The 18,515-nt window shown below is 41.0% G+C and overlaps 2 protein-coding genes across 2 annotated transcripts in view; both read right to left on the bottom strand.

The window, feature by feature from the left end:
• MCTS1 (malignant T-cell-amplified sequence 1 homolog) overlaps positions 1-18,515 on the bottom strand; it is a 399,788-nt gene that overhangs the window by 90,297 nt on the left and 290,976 nt on the right. The gene's annotated exons all lie outside the window — the stretch shown is intronic.
• LOC110827588 (uncharacterized) lies at positions 711-3,913 on the bottom strand. Its single transcript, XM_087353438.1, has one exon. It carries the CDS (start codon positions 3,844-3,846, stop codon positions 2,320-2,322), a length of 1,527 nt encoding a protein of 508 aa, XP_087209564.1. The 5' UTR covers positions 3,847-3,913; the 3' UTR covers positions 711-2,319.

Here is an 18,515-nt window from a genome sequence, read left to right as displayed (position 1 = left end):
CAAACCTCGAAAGTATTAGCACCTGGTATAGGTAGAGATGTAAAGTTGTGACATAGACTAAATGAATTTTGAGAAACATTTACGACTATTTCAAGTAGACCTTCGGGTGGAAAAATGAGTCTTTGGTGTTAAATGCCTGAATATTTTGACTTCAAGTAGCAGTTAACCGGAAGTTCCGGCATCTTGGAGAGAGTGGTATGAAGATTTCTGCAAGCTCTATATACGATTTACGAGCATATCGTTGGGTACAATATCACCTGGTCTGAAGGTAAGAGAACAAATGTTTGTGGCCAGGAGATATGCAGTGTAAAGTGACAGGTATAATCTCTGGTGCCTGACGAGGGTTCACAATTTGCAGGTCTATCCCTCACTTAAGATTAAAATAAGATGGATGATGCGGTCAGGTCATGCGGACTACATGAACTAAATTAGGTTTAAGTTCCTCGATGTAAGAAATTACATGATAGACCAGGGCATGGATCGAAGGATAATATTAAAAAGAGTTTTTCAGAAATAAGAATAAGATTGGGTTCAACTGCCTCAGGATAGATTTAAATTAAGGATTTTGTGAATAACGTGATGAGTTTTTCACTCACCTTTACGAAACGTTTACACGGGGCCTACATAATTTTGTCACTAACTAAATGTTAGTTAGCAGAAAGAAAGTAGTAAATATGGACAAATTTAAATTAAAAATAAGTAGGCTACAATAACAAATAATTACTGTATTCGTACATCTTTGTTACTTACATACTACATCTTTGTCAAAAGTTTTAATTAAATTCGTGTAACTGTATTCAAACTTGTGTGATAGGTAAAAACATTTTAATATTTTTTTAAGGATATTCTGGATGCGAAGCCACATAGCAGGGTCCTACATAATCGCAATATGTTCCAGTTTCAACAACATCTACTTTGAAGATGGTGGCCATAGTTTCTTCCGAAACGTTGGTAACCATCAACACGACTACACAGTGTTGCAACCAAGAAGAATACAGTACAAATTTTCTTCGCCGTAAAAACGACAAACCTCACATGATTACAATGTTCGAACACCATAAGCCCTGTAGTAAAAGTTATTTTCTCTTGAAACTCTCACTAATACAACATCTATTTTGTAACTGTCATGATGACAAATTTCGTTCTGTAACAGGTATCTTGTCCCGTTATCTTCCAAGGAACTAAAGTTGAACTTACTATCGATTATCGATTTCTGATTCTTTTAACTTGTGTGATAACCAAGAAAGATTTAATACTTGTACGATTTAATTAGCACTTTTCTAATGACCTCAAAATTGTATTATTGAATCGCAGTATATATGCCTGCTTAACTATTATGAAAAATAAAGAAATGTATGCATTACGCACATAAATGTTTATAGGCCTGTCAATTTTGTTCAAGTTCAGAATATTCTGTATTATTTGACAATAGAAATCATTAGTTGATTATAAAACAAATTTCTGAGTAATAACCACAATTAACACATTATTAATATGTTCATAAAATATCAGAGAGTTTGAAACGTCTTCCGAGGCTACTCTTGCTATGATATAGTGCAAGGGCAAATATTAAATAATTTTGTTCAGACCAGTAAAAGAACAGAATGAGTGGTCAACGAATACAGGACAGATAAGAAGATATGGATCCTACTTTTGTAATGGACTCTTCTCATAACCACTGCACAAGAAATACATAGTAGTAGCAAACGAAACCTGACTTTCGTACAAAAGGATTCGGTTAACCATAGGCAAACAAACCGATATATCCTCACTCCACTACGGCGAAACGTCGGTCTCGACTTGTATAAGAATAATCACTTCGGTACGAATGCAATTTCCTTGAATGTCTCCGTATAATATTTCTAATTCACAACCAATTTATTTGATATCGGAAGAGCCAAAAATGTGATTTTGTCATCTTTATGTTTACAGTTTTTAAAGGTACTAAACCCATTAATTTTATAATATTTAATAACATACCTCCTCAATTACCTCAAATACATGTACTAAGAATGAAAACGTATCGAGTGTGTCCGGCAAATTTTTTCTGATTTAAACGTGACACATTCTAAAACAGAATAAGTGTGCAACACTGCAAACAGGCTTACGAGAAAACCAAATACAAAAGAAAAAAACTCCCCTTTCTCCACAATAACAGTCACAGGCTTTACGTGTTAATGAAATCCTTTGAAGGTGGAGTCATGAAAGCAAACGTTTTACCCTAAGTCTTGTACTCTAGCATTTTAATTTTGTATTTTGGCAACGCTTTCTGCATAAGAATATTCACACTAGGAATTTCGTACTGCCACACTTTGCAGCTTAGTGGTGACCTCCACCGCCTCCGTGACCGCCGCCGCCGCCCCCTCCTCCGTGACCGCCGCCGCCGCCCCCACCTCCTCCGTGACCGCCGTCTCCACTGCTATAACCCCACTTCTTTCCTTCCTCGTGACCCTCCTTTTTGCCGTACTCCTCTTTGTGTCCGTGATGTTCCTCATGGCCATCCTCGCCCTTGTGGCCCTTGTGATCGTCGTGGTGATGTCCCTTTTCGTGATGGCCCTTCTTGCCGAAGTGGTCGTCATGGTAACCGGACTTGTGATGTCCGCCCTTTTTGTGACCGCCCTCCTTGCCCTCATGCTCGCCGAAGAACTCTCCAAACTTACTGTGTTCGCCTCCCTCGTGATGTTCGTCATAGAACTCGTGCTTCTTTTCGTATTCGTCCTTCTTGTGGACGTTGTGCTCGCCCTTAGTGCTGTGTCCCTTCTTGTGATCACCCTCTTCACCGTACTTTGCGCCCTTCTCGCCCTTCTCACCATGATGGTGCTCGCCGTGGTGACCTCCTCCTTCATGATGCTCCGCTTTCTTCCCCCCGTGGTCGCTGTAATGACCCTTGTGCGCCTCTTTGTCGTGATGTCCCTTTTCGCCCTTGTCGTAGCTATGATGTCCCTTATAGCCCTTATCACCCTTGTGGCCATCAGTTTCGTGGTGGTCTGCGTGATGTTCTTTTCCGCCTCCCTTCTCATGATGGCCGCCTCCGTGACCACCGCCTCCGCCTCCGCCGCCGCCGCCGCCGCCGCCATGTCCAGTCGCTTCCGACTTCTGATCAGTGTATGCGAAGGCCGCAGGTTTCCTCAGTTTCTTTCCGCCGTGGTGTTTAACCTCTGTTGGAGCCGCGTGCTGTTCCACTACCTCAGAAGCACCAACGTGGTGCTTCTTAGGTCCTACTTCATCACGACGAACAGGAACCTCCTCCTCCTCTTCCTCTACATCGGGTTCTCTGTGAGGCTGTTTCCGCCCTCTCTGCTCCTCATGGCGAGCCACGGTATCAAGATTCCTCGTTCCTTCCTGTCCCTCCTCGTCTTCATCACGAAAGTGCTTCCTCCCTTGTTGCTCTTCATACACGTGTTTGCGACTTGGTTCTGCCCCGTGATGCGTCGTCTTCTCGTGTCGTGGCTGGCGGTTCTCTTCAGCAGCTGCTCTTTCGTGCTGTTGAGGCGAGTCGCTGCGCTGCGGAGTGACGTGGTGTACAACTGTATCGTGACTTGCAGCTGGCCTAACTGTCCCATGATTCACTGCGGATCTGCGCTGTTGATCTCCAGGTGATGATGCATGGACGACGCTTCCTAACGGCTTCTGATCTGTGTTCTTTGTCGTATAGGAATACGACACTGGTTTTATGACAACTGAACTTTCTTCAGGAACAAGATCTGAGATGATAACGTGATCATCAGATGGCTGGCCAGGCAAGAAATCTGAGTCATCAGCTCGACTCCTGATGCCGACATTAAACGCGAGGGACACTTCAAACAGGCAAAAAGCCAGAAGCATGATCCGCGTATGCGGACCCATTTCTTGATAAAGCAAGCACTGGCTTCAAGCGTCTTGGTATTCTACTGCCTTCGTTCGTACTGGTGCCTGCAGCAGTCAGCCAAGTGTATTTATACGCCACGCCGCGTCTTTGTGAAGTGAAGTGTATTCTACGAGTCATGGTACAGCTAACGTCGATCTTTCTGCTAGAAGTAATTCCAGACTGTCGTGTAATTCAGCAGTTTATTTCTATTCTGTGGCTTTGCGTTTGTGGTTTCAGAATTACAGAAAGTAAGTAAAAAAAGGGCTCAAGGAAAGCAAGAGCATTGTGCCGACTGGAGCTTATCGCGTCGCGATCACTTTCCAAACAACAAATCTATAAATTGGTCCACTCAGCAAGTATCTGAAGTAACACTATTGTACACAAGTGTTCACAGCAGCATTCCAGTAAGAGAATGACTGTTCTACCCCAGCTACATCAACCGCTTCAGTAAATACCAAAAGAAAAAAGGCGAAAAAAAGGATACAGTTTGTGCAAGAATTGTTAGCGGTTTGGAATATTATTTCACAGCGCGAGGTTCGGGACTGTAGCAGGATATTTGCGACCACCATAATTAAATAAATAAATTATATATATATATATATATATATATATATATATATATATATATATATGAAATGGCTGCTGAATAAAGACAATATACATAAATCGTGCTTTAATTCCAGCAACTACGTCGAAGAATTAAATCCTGATTATTTTACACAAATATACAAATTATGTACGGTTAAGTTAATTTATAAAAATGACGAATCACAAAATCAGCACGAATAATGAGTCTACAGGACTGTGTAGAGATTGAAAAGAAAGGAAGCAGATACAAATTATATTATCTGCACGTTTCACGAAATTAAATATTTACTTTAAAGTCGTTCATTACGCGAAAATTCTCTAACGAAAATGAGCTTTCCATTAATCTGAAAACAATTAGTTAGCCCCTTCTTAACAAGTGAGAAGAAAATGGTGACAAACATTTCTAATACACATTATATTACTCTTACACATAAGTGTACCCATATATTAATTATAATGGGTAGTAATTAATTTTTAATTATAGTACTAATTTAAAAATATATAAATTAAAGCAGAGAAATAAGAATAGAGAAACGAAACATGAAAATCTTAAACAAACTATTCGATATCAACAGGCAATGATTCATTATCTGCAATGGAACTGCGGATAAATTTAACAACGCGGAGTGGTTTACTGTAGATAAAATAAATTACATGTTATACTGACGTCAGTCTTCATTTATCGAACACACAAATCTATTATTTCAAGGCTAAATAACACCTCAATTACTAAGTAATCCTGACTGCATATATATATATATATATATATATATATATATATATATGAGCCGGGATAGCTCAGTCAGTATAGTGACTAGCTACGGGCTGGACGACCGGGGTTCGATCCCCGATGGGGGCAGAGGATTTTTCCTCTAGCCTCTGCGTCCAGACCGACTCTGGGGCCCACCCAGCCTCCTCTACAATGGGTACCGGGGTCCTTTCCCGGGGGTAAAACCGGCCGGGGCGTGATGCTGACCACTCACCCCCATCTAGTGCCGGGGTCAAGGAAGAGAGGAGCTATACCTCCACTCACCCCAAACGCCTACATGGCGTATAGTGGGACAAACTTTACTTTACTTTTTACTTTTATATATACACGTATATAACCTTCCATTGTATATGGTTAAATAATAAGAACACTGAATCATATTTCCATTTATATTTGTATGCAGAACACACGAGACCTTCAGTACCTAATTTAATTGAGAACCGGCGTGTAATTTCGTAGATAAGTCATGGTGACGGACTGACAGACAAATGAACGTTCTCATCATTTTATAAATTTTGTCGAAGAATACCGAAAATAACATTGCATGACTGCTATTAAAATAGTTCTCATATGCTTGAACATTGTATACTGCCGAAGATGGCTGTCTTATGCCTCCATCATCAGGGCGATAAGTTGCCTCAAGAGTCTACTGATGTTGGAAGCAGGGAGACCTCTGAAATGCCGGTAAACTTCTACCAGGCTTCACAGCGCCACAACCCAGAAGACAGTCATTTTCGGACGAAGCGCTCTTAGAACTTCAAATCGAATTTCATACTACGTGCGCTCATTACATATGAATTATCCACGGAATAACGCCTTATAGATCGCACGTGTCATAAACCCTGCTATCTGCACCAGGTTTTTATTGCGTGTATTAAAGATAAGGTTCGTATGTCGGCTTTTATCCTGCATGGTTTTCAAACATGAAAGGGTAGCAAGTCAGTACGTGTACAAACAATTAATAATTAGTTTGGTTCAGAGAATAGGCTATCACCTTTTCTTAAGGAGTCTCACATCAGTATGTGATCAACCCAAGGATTCATCATCACCACCACTATAAAACTTCAACATACAATTTATAATTTCTGATTACACGTATTCGAGATATAATGTAATATTATATTCTTATGCAAAGTTACGGTAACTGGTTTCTATCTGTTATGTTCTAACTAACTAATTAACTCATAAATTAATCAGTCGTTAAGAAATTATGATTTTTTTTTCTGAAGAATATAAAATATTGTTTAGAGAATCCCAAGACAAGACCTAGATGTAGATGGAATAACAATATTAAACTAGATATCAGATGAAACGTTTGCGACTATGTGAACTTGATCAGAATATGAGAAAGTGGCAAATTTTTTGGACCCCACGTAAGAAAGGCGATTGGTTGAGTAACTGCCATGTGCTCAAGAAATGTAACTGGCATAATTTATGTCAGAGACACTTATCTCAGAAATACACGACAGAATAATGTCATTAGGTACCTTATTTTGTTCCATGTAGAAAGCTGATTCGTGCTTTGAGAGTATTTAAATGCTGAACAGCATGATATTGATCTCATAAAAACCGTAAACTTAATTTACAAGGAGAAAGCTACTGTGACAATTAGAATTTAATGCTTTTAAGATTAATCTGCTTAAAATGCAAATGGATGTAAGTGACAAATTCAATTTTTACCACGAATAAAATCTTAAACTTCCGCATCCTGTTCTGGAGTAATCTATCTCTTCCTAATACGTTTATATTAATCATGTTCATTTGTTGTTTAGCACATTTTTAGTTTACGAAAGACTCCCTGGGACTTTCACAAAACACCGAGATGGTATATAACTGTTTCTCATACAAACAGAGAGATCTTTCATAATAATCACTGTTACTGTAGTTATTTATTGTTAAAAAATATGTTCTGAATGTAAACTGTGTCGCAAATATTGTTGCGGGGCTGAACTGTGTTGCTCGGAACAGTTAATATTATTCGCTCATCGTTTCAATGAACTTAAAATAATTAATATTCCTTGCTGAATACTGTATACTTTTTGTAATTAAATAGGCTATACAAATGGATATGTTTCGCTAGTTAATTTTGTGTCTTCTAAAGGACTCTGTATATTTCGATTAAGCATCTACGGACGTTTCGCAGAGCACGAAGAAAAGAACTGTAGAATTTTGTGAGAAAACCAGGAGAGTATCAAAACAAACCCGTGTTTGTTCAGTGTCCTCTAAAGAGCAGCCGGAAGTCTGGGGTGGAAAGTTTCGCCCTTTATTGAAAAGAGTGGAAAAATCCAGAGTTTTATCAAATTCTATGAGAGGAAATTAATTTTCCACAAACAACAGGTCACACGCTATAGTCACACACATGGAGGTGATGACCAGATACTGTTTCTGGTGAATGCGTCACAGACCTTTATTTATCTTCTATCTTTAACGATGATTTCTCAACTGCTTAGATTACATGTGCCAAATGAGAGGATTACTGTGGGTGATAAATCGGGAAAAGTGTGAAAGGAAATGACATTAGTCTATTCTAGAGCACTGGATTATAATTTACCCATAGGGATGGGGAAATATCACGAAAGGCTTTAGCAACTCTGTGGGCCTTACAGACGTACCAGGTTAATGCTCCAGAGAAAAATGTCTATCGCCTCTGCCAGGACAGTGACTTACACATCTAGGTATGAAATTTCTGGCCGCTGCTCTCCTAATGACCGGCGCAAGGAATTTGGATTTTAGGTAAACGTATTCACAGGGAACGTTGACGATTATGCGGATGAAAAGAATGGCCTAAAAAGGAAACTTGGAGTGTTATTCGGACCAATGTAGATGAGTAAATCTGAACTGTATTCCACATTCGCAAAACTTTTATTCTGTCGCAGACGAGACAAGCAAAAATTCAAACCAATTCCTACAATCTTTAACCAATGATCTCTGCTATGAAGGATCAGTGCCTCGACAGCATTCACTTTATGACATCACTCGTGTGTCGTTTAGTTTATGCCAATTGTTTTTAAATTAATACCTTAATATATAACGCGCAAATGTAGGGGAACTGGGGAGTATCTGGAAGGAATCTGTCAGGTTATAATTTCAGGCAGTACAGACTACCAATATTTGCTGAAAGGATACAGATAAGCATAGAAAATTCTGCTAGGTCAGCAGGCCTCTACTCTGAGAACAGAACATGAGACTTTCTGAAAGGGACGCAATAATGCTAACCACTCGACCACCGTGCTCAGTGTACCACTTGCAGCGACTGTCAATCGACCCAATCTCCTTCCAACACAAAAATATAAAACAATAAAACATGACTTATTACAATGACAGCTAGTCACTTCAAGACATGGGAAATTCGAAATGCAGTGGTCGACATAAAACACAAACAAAGTGTAGTAAAGCAGGAACTGTCACAAGTCACTGCTGCAGATTTTTCGGTACACGGAATGAGTTTTACCTTTCTCTGCCATCCATCTATTGAGAGCAACCGGTAAGTTATGCTATTACACAGGTAAACAAGCATAAACCGTTGAATCTGTTATGTCAGATTTAAAATGTAGGAAAAGAAAACAACCGCAGACAACTTCGTCACAGATTAAGTAAGAAGTTCATGCTCAGAACGACAGCTATAAGGATTATGCGAGAAATGCGTTATACTTTTCGCTTCAGAATCCAGTACTCTCCTTAAAAGACTACGATTAAAATACATATAAATATAATTTTATATATTATTTTTAAAAAAGCTGGCTCCCTGTAGAATCAGAGAGCAACTGTTCTAGACCCGTCTTCTGGTGCTACATTGAACCTCGAAATGGACGCCTACCGGTAAAGGGACAGATTATGTCTTCAATGGTATCCCTAAAAACATACAGGTAGAAGGGTAGTACAGACAACTAGGATGTAATGTTCTCCTTCGAAATTCTTATCTACTCACCGTACGTCATCTTAATAAATAATTCGACTCTGCAGAATCTTGGAAATTGAAACAGTGCAGTAAAACAAACCTAACACGCAGTCAACACGCGTGGGATATGCGTGCTACTATTTAGTTTAGAAAAATTTTCACTGTCATATCCGATATAAAAATTGTTTTCTAAACAACACAACTCTGTAATGTTGATAAAATCAAAGAAAGTCAGACACTCATCAAATTTAACTCTTTCTTTCACATCTTTAATGTTTGGCTGTAATTCATAAGTAACAAACATATTAATCCTCAAGTACCGCTCCAAATTAACGAGCAGGACTATTGATTTATCAGTCTATTTTAATGTGGCAATTTGCCCAAAATCAATCACATGGCCGGTGGCATTCTGAGACACAGGAATAACATTCCAACCGGTGTCAAAATACCTATATATTTAAGATAATATTGTCCGTGCAAAATCAATCTTTCACCATCCATGACTATCACCACCATGGCCTCAGCCGTGTTTCCCGCCACCATGTCCACCGTGTCCACCACCGCCATGTCCACCGTGTCCACCTCCGCCGTGTCCACCGCCGCCATGTCCACCGTGTCCACCGCCTCCATGTCCACCGTGTCCACCACCGCCGTGCCCACCGCCTCCATGTCCACCGTGTCCAGCTCCGCCATGACCACCACCCCCGTGTCCTCCGTGTCCACCGCCATGTCCACCGTGACCTCCTCCTCCGCCGTCTCCCGAGCTACTGCTGTATCCCCACTTCTTTCCTTCTTCTTTGCCACTCTTTTTGCCATGTTCATCTTTATGCCCATGGTGTTCCTCGTGACCTTTTTCGCCCTTGTGGCCCTTGTGGTCGTCATGGTGATGCCCCTTATCGTGATGTCCCTTCTTTCCGTGATGTTCTTCATGATGTCCGCCGTGATGATGACCGCCCTTCTTATGGCCTCCCTCTTTACTCTCGTGGTGATCGTGGAACTCTCCATACTTGCTGTGCTCGCCTCCCTCATGGTGCTCGTCGTAAAACTCATGCTTCTTCTCATATTCGTCCTTCTTGTGCACGTTGTGTCCGCCCTTCGTGCTATGACCTTTCTTATGGTCACCCTCTTCACCGTACTTGGCTCCTTTCTCTCCCTTTTCACCGTGATGGTGCTCGCCATGGTGGCCGCCACCTTCATGATGTTCTGACTTTTTACCCCCATGATCACTGTAGTGTCCACTGTGGCCCTCCTTGTCATGATATCCCTTCTCTCCTTTCTCATGGTCATGATAACCTTTGTACCCTTTATCGCCTTTGCTACCATGACTGGCGTGGTGATCAGAGTGATGTTTATGGCCACCACCTTTTTCGTGATGACCACCACCGTCTCCATGTCCTCCACCTCCATGTCCGCCTCCTCCGTGCCCACCACCGTGTCCACCTCCTCCATGCCCACCGCCGTGTCCGCCTCCTTCGTGTCCACCGCCATGTCCGCCTCCGTGCCCACCTCCGTGTCCGCCTCCTCCGTGCCCACCGCCGTGTCCGCCTCCTCCGTGCCCACCGCCATGTCCGCCTCCGTGCCCACCTCCGTGTCCTCCACCTCCATGTCCGCCTCCTCCGTGCCCACCTCCGTGTCCGCCTCCTCCGTGCCCACCGCCATGTCCGCCTCCGTGCCCACCTCCGTGTCCTCCACCTCCATGTCCGCCTCCTCCGTGCCCACCTCCGTGTCCGCCTCCTCCGTGCCCACCTCCGTGTCCGCCTCCTCCGTGCCCACCGCCATGTCCGCCTCCGTGCCCACCTCCGTGTCCTCCACCTCCATGTCCGCCTCCTCCGTGCCCACCTCCGTGTCCGCCTCCTCCGTGCCCACCACCATGTCCGCCTCCTCCGTGTCCGCCTCCTCCGTGCCCACCTCCGTGTCCGCCTCCTCCGTGTCCTCCACCGTAACTCCCATGGTATCCCGAAGCTGAAGACTTAAGGTCAGTGACCGAGTTCACAGTTGCTGCCAATGTAGCGTTCATTTTCTTGGGAACGCCTCTCAGACGTCGCCTTGTCGCTACAACAGTCTGTGAAGCTTCGCTGCTGTCCTGCTTTGGGATAACAGCTCGGGGAGGTCCGGGTTTCGTTTTCGTTGTGGTCGAGTCATTTGCAGGTTCCACAATCCGTACGCTTTCGAAAGCCACAACGTCTTCGGAAATTTGTTCGGACAGATCCGCGACCACACAGACGCATAGTGCCCATAAGAAGCACTGGGCAATGAAAAGCCCATGGCCCCATGGAGGTGCCATGTTGAAACAACAGACTTCGCAGCAACGAAGTATCCAAGTTTGAGAAAGAAGACTGTTACACTGACATCTCAGTTCTCATGGGTGTATTTATATGTGACCAAGTGGAAAAAGTTTAAGATGGCAGATGACGATAGTGTAATCGATCTTCGCGCTACAATTACGTTTATTTTATATATTTTCCCCTTTACTTCGATTTGTTATATGATCACAGCTTTCCCATCTTCTTGCGATGTGTGTAATTGCCAAGTTTGGCGACGCTCCGAGATAGACACCAAATAAAACACTCTTGACACGCTTTCAAAATGTAATCCATCATTTCGACACCCCTCACCACACTTCCCTGCTCCAGTGCTGTATACCATCCTCAAATGCTCTTCTTGCAACAATCTTAAGCATAAGGAGGTTAATTCTGTTCCTGCGGAACCAATCATTAATTATATAAGAAATCAGTTTGACTGAGTTTTATGGTACTTAAGAATGGTTTTACTTACTGACAAATTAAGTACGCCTCCACACACATTGCCTTTTCAATATGTGTTTCTTGACGAAAAAGTGTAAAAGTCAGCTGTACTGGGTAGATCGTTGTGTTCGTCCTCAAGTTTCATCTCCAAAACTAATTTACGGATTGTATTAATTTTGTCGGACTTTTATCACGCGTAAACTACAGACACGGTGTATCTCTTGATCGACGTATGAAACTCTTTTAAAATAAGTATTATAATGTGATATAACATATTGAGCAGCATATATGCCCATATTTATAACTGATGAGTTATTTGTGTGAATATTTTTAAATAATAGGCCTAATGTTAGGTTCTTTCATGTTGTTTTATTTTGACGTACAATACAGATTTATGATTTCTTTTGGAACAGTGTGCAAAGCAGAAAATGTGACTTAAGAGGGAAAAAGCAACAAGAGTGTGGAGAAAACTGCATGATGACTAACTTTATAAAGGATTATTAGAGTTATCAAATAAAGTATGATTGGTGACAGATGAGATATAAACACAGTTTGTTCGTAAGAAATTTGATCTTGCTTTTTCTTAGCTAATCAAAGGTTTATTGATATTTTCTTAACAGAAATATTTAACGATGGTAGACTATTTTACCAGTATCAGAATAAAACGTAATAAATAACGGAATGGAGAAAATTCCATATTCAGAAGCTTCACCATTAGTCTTATATTGTAGCATTTCGATTGCATTTTTATACTGAATTATTTACTGTTACAATGTACATAACAATTCGCTTTCAGAGACTGATTATCTCTGGCATTCACGACAACATCTCTCGGCATTAATAAGTTATCTTCGTATTTATATCGTTGAACTAATAAGGGTCACCAATGTTTACTATATATATGCACCACTTTAAAAGTATTAGAATTTGGCACACTGTATTAGTTCAGCAATAGAAGTATGGACCGAATATGACGTAGTAATGTCGAAACGTGTCGTCACAAATATAGATACAATCTGTGAATAAAAACAGTAGTGTATATGGTAATAATAAGTAATAGTTCACAATTTACATTCTTCACTTAATTTCGTCAGACTAATAAATTAAGATCCTTAAAATGGGCTTAACTTGAGGAAGTACGAAATGCATAAAGAATATATTTTGGAAATCGTAATGAAAAGACTTTCAACATCTAAAGTGAGGTTGAAAGAATCATATTAAAGGCGAATCTAAGATATGAGCTAGACTGATCAAACTCAGAATAGGTAGGTTTAAGATGCGGGCGTTTCTAACTAAGGCGACCAAATATTGACGTCATAAAAGCAAGGACATTCTTGACATTGGTTTGGTGTTCAGGGTATGGAAAAAAAACAAGGCACTGCTGAAATTTCGGGTTTCATATCGTAACATTTCACATCAATTGGTAAACGAAACTCCAGTACCATGGAGTAATGCGGTGAGTACAGTACTGACAACTGAATTAAATCTGTTATTAAACAACAAACATTCTGATTCAAGTCACGGTCGTTGAATATATGCGATGCACTTATGGAGCTTGATGCAGCCAACCACGACGGCGTAAAGTAAATAGAAAGTAGGCGGGGAAATTCCCAAACAGTTCTGTAACAAACTCCCACGATTATGAATCGGGTCCGGTCCATTAAACAGCTGTCTCAGTAAATTCAAACTTATGTTATTTGTGTAAAGGAAATTTTCCAACTGAATGATCACAAGAATGGTAAATTGAAATTCTTGAAAATAACGAAGATTAGTGAATAATGAATTACAAAGGATGTGGAAAGTATAAACTATTTTAAATATAGTGACAATATTTGCTTCAGAAAACTAACGGAAAAGACGCGTAATTGCACTCCGGGTAACCTCTGGTAATGCGAACAGAATTCGCGTTCTCCAGAATACGAAGTAGAAATAAGTAATAGCCACTGATTTTGACATAAAAAGTTAAAATTAGTTACTAAAGTATGTACTTCCGTTTAATTAAAAAGTTGATTAATGTTCACGTTCTTTTGTGCCACTCAGAGGTAATCAGACTGTGAAATGAGAGCATGTAAGCTATTCAGCCGTGTGTGATTCAACGCGGACTCTGGCTTATGATAGCTGCCAACGGCCGTTACTTGGCTAATAATTCGGAATGTCAGGGCCTTCCCTAAAAGGCTGGAGTTGAAGGGACGCATTACACGTGTACGAGTACTTTAATGACGCTACATAGTAAAACAAGAATGGAATAATATATGAAACGTCGACAACTTCTACCACACTACACGGCGCTACAACCAAGAAGACAGCCATCTTCTGACGCAGAGAAAACCTCAAATTCTACTAAACAAGAAAAGAAAATCCAGTTTCCGAACCGCCAAATTAGAATGGGTGTTACTGTGAACAAGATCATGATAAATGCGTGCGCTGTTACGATTTGATACGTAAAACTAACGCAGGAAATGTAAGCAGTGTACCGCAAAAGACACGTGATTCATTTAAGTAATAAATATTATTTATTTTGTGATAGATTTACGATTCTGTACCAGATTTTGCGGTTATGCAGCTGAAAAAAGACAGGTTCTGTCAGAGGCATAGCCTCACCCCATGGAATACCAGTATCAAGGGTCAGATGATATGACATAAATCTGGATAAAGAGGAGAAAAGAGCTGAGTAGCTACAGAGGACAGATATACCTCCTGGGACCTCCCGGGTCTCCGGAATAGGATACACGAGTATTATCCACATTTCTGTACCGCGACATTCCGTCCCTGAATTTGAATTTGGAAAATATTACGCACTATACTCCTAATGGCGGTATAAAGAGTGGTGGTTAATTTTAATGACAGCGACAAGAAGGCTTTGTCCCCTTTGAAGTACATTGACATTCCGAAGGTTATATTCACGTCACAAGTCTTCGATAATTGTTGCACTGTTGTGATCCGAGGTAAATGTAACTGTCCCATTTTGCACAACGACTCCCTGTCATGCAGATTGCCTGTCCCTAGGCGAATAACGCGACAGAGACAGAGAGACACGGACACGGCCACAAGGTTTTCTTCGTTCACGATAGTAAGCGAAGAAACTGTGCGATGAAGAAAGGACTACAAACGCAATTTGGAGTTTGAAGTATAAAGTCGAAATCCTCACTGCCGCGACATCCTGTCTGACGTAAAGAAAGGGTACAGTCGCTTAATTCAGCCATATTTGTATCAGGGACATAATCATAATTAACGATATGCACCACGTTTACTCTAAATGGAAAAAAAACTTATGTTAATACGCAGATCGAAAGGAGAAATTAAAATGCCGTAGGATGTAATAAAAAAGGATATTTAGAATAGGAAGACATGAAGGTAATATTAAAATCGATCTTACGGATGTGAAGGAGTGAACTGAATTGAAAGAGTTTAGGGTAAGATTCAATTACCGACACTCACTTCCTTAAACACGGTGATGGAAGTTTGGGCTTAATAAGAGCAAAGAGATTCTTGTATGAAGAAACTTAATCATGAGGATGGTTAGATGTTGAGAGGGGCGGTGAGATTAGACATCTGCAAACTTCAGGATGTAACCTACATAACGTCAATTTATTGGTGAAAACTGAAACGTGTTCATTACGTGCGGTGTAGCAAAACCTTAATGACGCATTTCGGGATACAGCCATTTGCTGAGCACGAACTTTTTCTCATTGCGAGAAACCAGAAGCTGCACAAATGTAACCAATATATTTTCTGTTCCCCGTCGCTGTTTCATGTCATTTCCCGGTACTTCATCAATCAGATGTGACTTGATTTCACGAATCGACGAAATTCTGCGCGGCAACCTTGGTGATGATCAGAGCCTTAAAGCTGGATGATCCATGGACTCACTCACTCACTGACTGAGATGTTTCACGCTTAAGGAGACGAAACACTTTCACCATTGTTTTTTTTTTTTACTCAAAGCCGACATTACAAAATAATTATAATAATAACAGTAAAAAATACATCAAAGGTACATCAACGATGGTTACGCCACAGCACGCTCTCGAATATCACGGCCGGGTGGTTAGAATTTTTGTTTCGTATTCGGAAGATCCCGGGTTCAAATGTCGACACGAAGGCGGCTATGTTGATTGGGGGGGAGGGGATTTTTGTGGTGTAAGAGCACAGAGTGAAATGAATGCTAACTTTAAACCTGACATTAATATTAATTGTTTCTATTAGAGAAGTGTATTTATGGAAAACGTGTCGTTTTTTTAAGTTTAAGGTTACTTCTAAAGCGTGATAGCTGCAGTTCTGTGCCGTGTTTTGGTTCGCAGTTTGTTTCGGAACACAACGGGAAAAGGTGAAGCAAAATATGCAACAATTTGATGCCTAAAATTATTTGTTATCAGGACTCTTTCCATCATCTGTTCTTTAAAATCACGACGTCTCGGAGGCTGGTTCTGTCTCCGTCTTCAGGTGAGAGGTACCTAATAATTGGACGATTTATATTGTCCAGTGACAGAGACTAGCTCTATCTAAGGGACCCAACAGAGTAGGTACCTCTTACCTGAAGACGGAGACAGAACCAGCCTCCGAAACGTCGTGATTTTAAAGAACAGACGATGGAAAAAGTCCTGACAACAAATAATTTTAAGTGTAAATTACCGTCGTCAAACCCTTTAGAATTGAATTTGATGCCTGTCGTATAGTAAAATGACTGGAAAAATTAATGATTATTACGACTTTTGGACACGGGGAGCCATTTAACGGACACAACAGGTAGGTGCATAGACATTCAGGAATCTCGTTAAAGTGAAGAACTTAGTTAAGCTGGCTAAAGAAAGAAACGGAGTCAGATGACTATCCTCTGGAATGCAGCACCGTACAGAATCGTAGAAGTTTGCTGACCTTTCAAAGGTTCTTACTGCTTACATCATCAATGATGACGAGTGAGGAGGCTGTAAGAACCTCTAAAACGTCTGAAAACTTCTAGCAGACTACACGGCGCAACGTCCTATAAGACTGCCATCTTCACCACCCCCCCCCCCCCCCCCCGGGCAGCGGTAGTTCAAACCTGAAATCTCAAGCTGAGGAAGTTTATAGCTCTCTCTAAAAATCCATATCAGAGTAAGAGCCGTGACATGTTGAAATGAATGACCTATGTAGCGAGACGAACTACGCAGTGACGCGGCCGCGTGTGGGTGGATGTTGACACCGGAAGTGCCCGTAAATCACAGTGTGTGTACCGAGGCAAGGCAATATTGCCGAGCTGTGGCGTTCCCATCGCCACGAGAGGTGATTGCAGGTGGCGGCACGCTGTTGATGTATTCTACTGATACAGCACTATCAAAATTCACACCGTAGGATAGGGCACATTCACACGTTCAGTCCGTCTTAAACTTCTTCATAATCGATACAATGTACACGGCCTTATGTAAACCGAAGGCTGATATGTTATAATTTTCATGTTAACTAATATGTTTCATGTTATACCGTCTTTTCCCTGAACTTAATACATAATATTTTCTCTGAAACCGAATAAGCATTACAGAAAATCCCTACACAGAATGTTTCATCCTGTTTAATTATATTCCCCATACAAAGTTTCCAACAACTTCTGTAAAATATTAATACTAAAGAATGTTTAGTACTCGATAACTACATAACTAGAGATTATTGAACAAATATTTGAAGTTGCCTAAGTGGCGCTTAGTCGAAGTCCCATCTTTCATGGAACTAGAATGTTTATTGCCTTGTTCACATGTCACCGCCACTGGACCTATCTCGAATCAGATAAATCCACTCCACATCTTCAAACCCTGAAGAGACACATTTCAACATTTTCCTCCACCTACGCCTACGTATTCCAAGCAGCCAAGTTCCTTCAGGGTTTCCGCATAAATTACTGTTTTTCTGGTCTATCCCACCCGTATTACCCTCCTAGAAGTGTGTTTTCTGAAATTTGGCTAATCTACATTTTGTTCACGATGCCTGAAGGATGGCGATATGCATAAACCTTACAGATAATTATATTATATTGACCGCCAGTGGGGTACATCCAATGACTCAGCGTCTTACAGCAGAAAAAGACGGCCTACATGTCATGGACGTCTAGAGTTAAGCAGTATAAGTCTATCAATGCCTTTATTACATCTAGGTCCACCTGTATTTTGTTGACAACACGGGCGTTCAGAATCTAGCAACTTCATTCTTATAACTGCAGTTCATTAAGGAACAGATTTCCACTCGTCCATAAATATTACATTAATTCTACAGTTCAGGAACCTCGAAGTGTCTCTATTCTCATATTTGTCGTTTGTATTTTAGAGTCACTGAACAAAGCTCTTGATTTCTTCCTCATTATTACGAGGACTCTAGATATTAAACTTTTCGTTGACTTTATCTGACAACCATTAAAAGCAGACGCCCCCGAATGCTTTTAGATAAACAAAAAAACTGAAGCCCCATAGAAATATGCCAAGTGCCTTTGTTATGAGCGGACTAAAATTTATCAGTTACTGCGTTCTTATCCTTCTCTACAGTTGAACGAATGTTAGTATTCTGTGTATGGATAGAGCGGGTTAGCACAGCACTTAGGTGAGGTATTCCGAGCCACAGTTAAACTTAAATTAGGAGTGGTTGTCTTCAGTCACTCCAGGCTAATGTCGCTATTAACTTTATACAGGCCACGTTATTTTGCAA

Source organism: Zootermopsis nevadensis, unplaced genomic scaffold (assembly GCF_977971745.1).
Source record: "Zootermopsis nevadensis isolate Lab colony 2312 unplaced genomic scaffold, Znev_1.0 Znev_ptg000022l, whole genome shotgun sequence".
Lineage (NCBI taxonomy): Eukaryota > Metazoa > Arthropoda > Insecta > Blattodea > Termopsidae > Zootermopsis > Zootermopsis nevadensis.
This window is presented reverse-complemented; position numbering and strand designations above follow the sequence as displayed.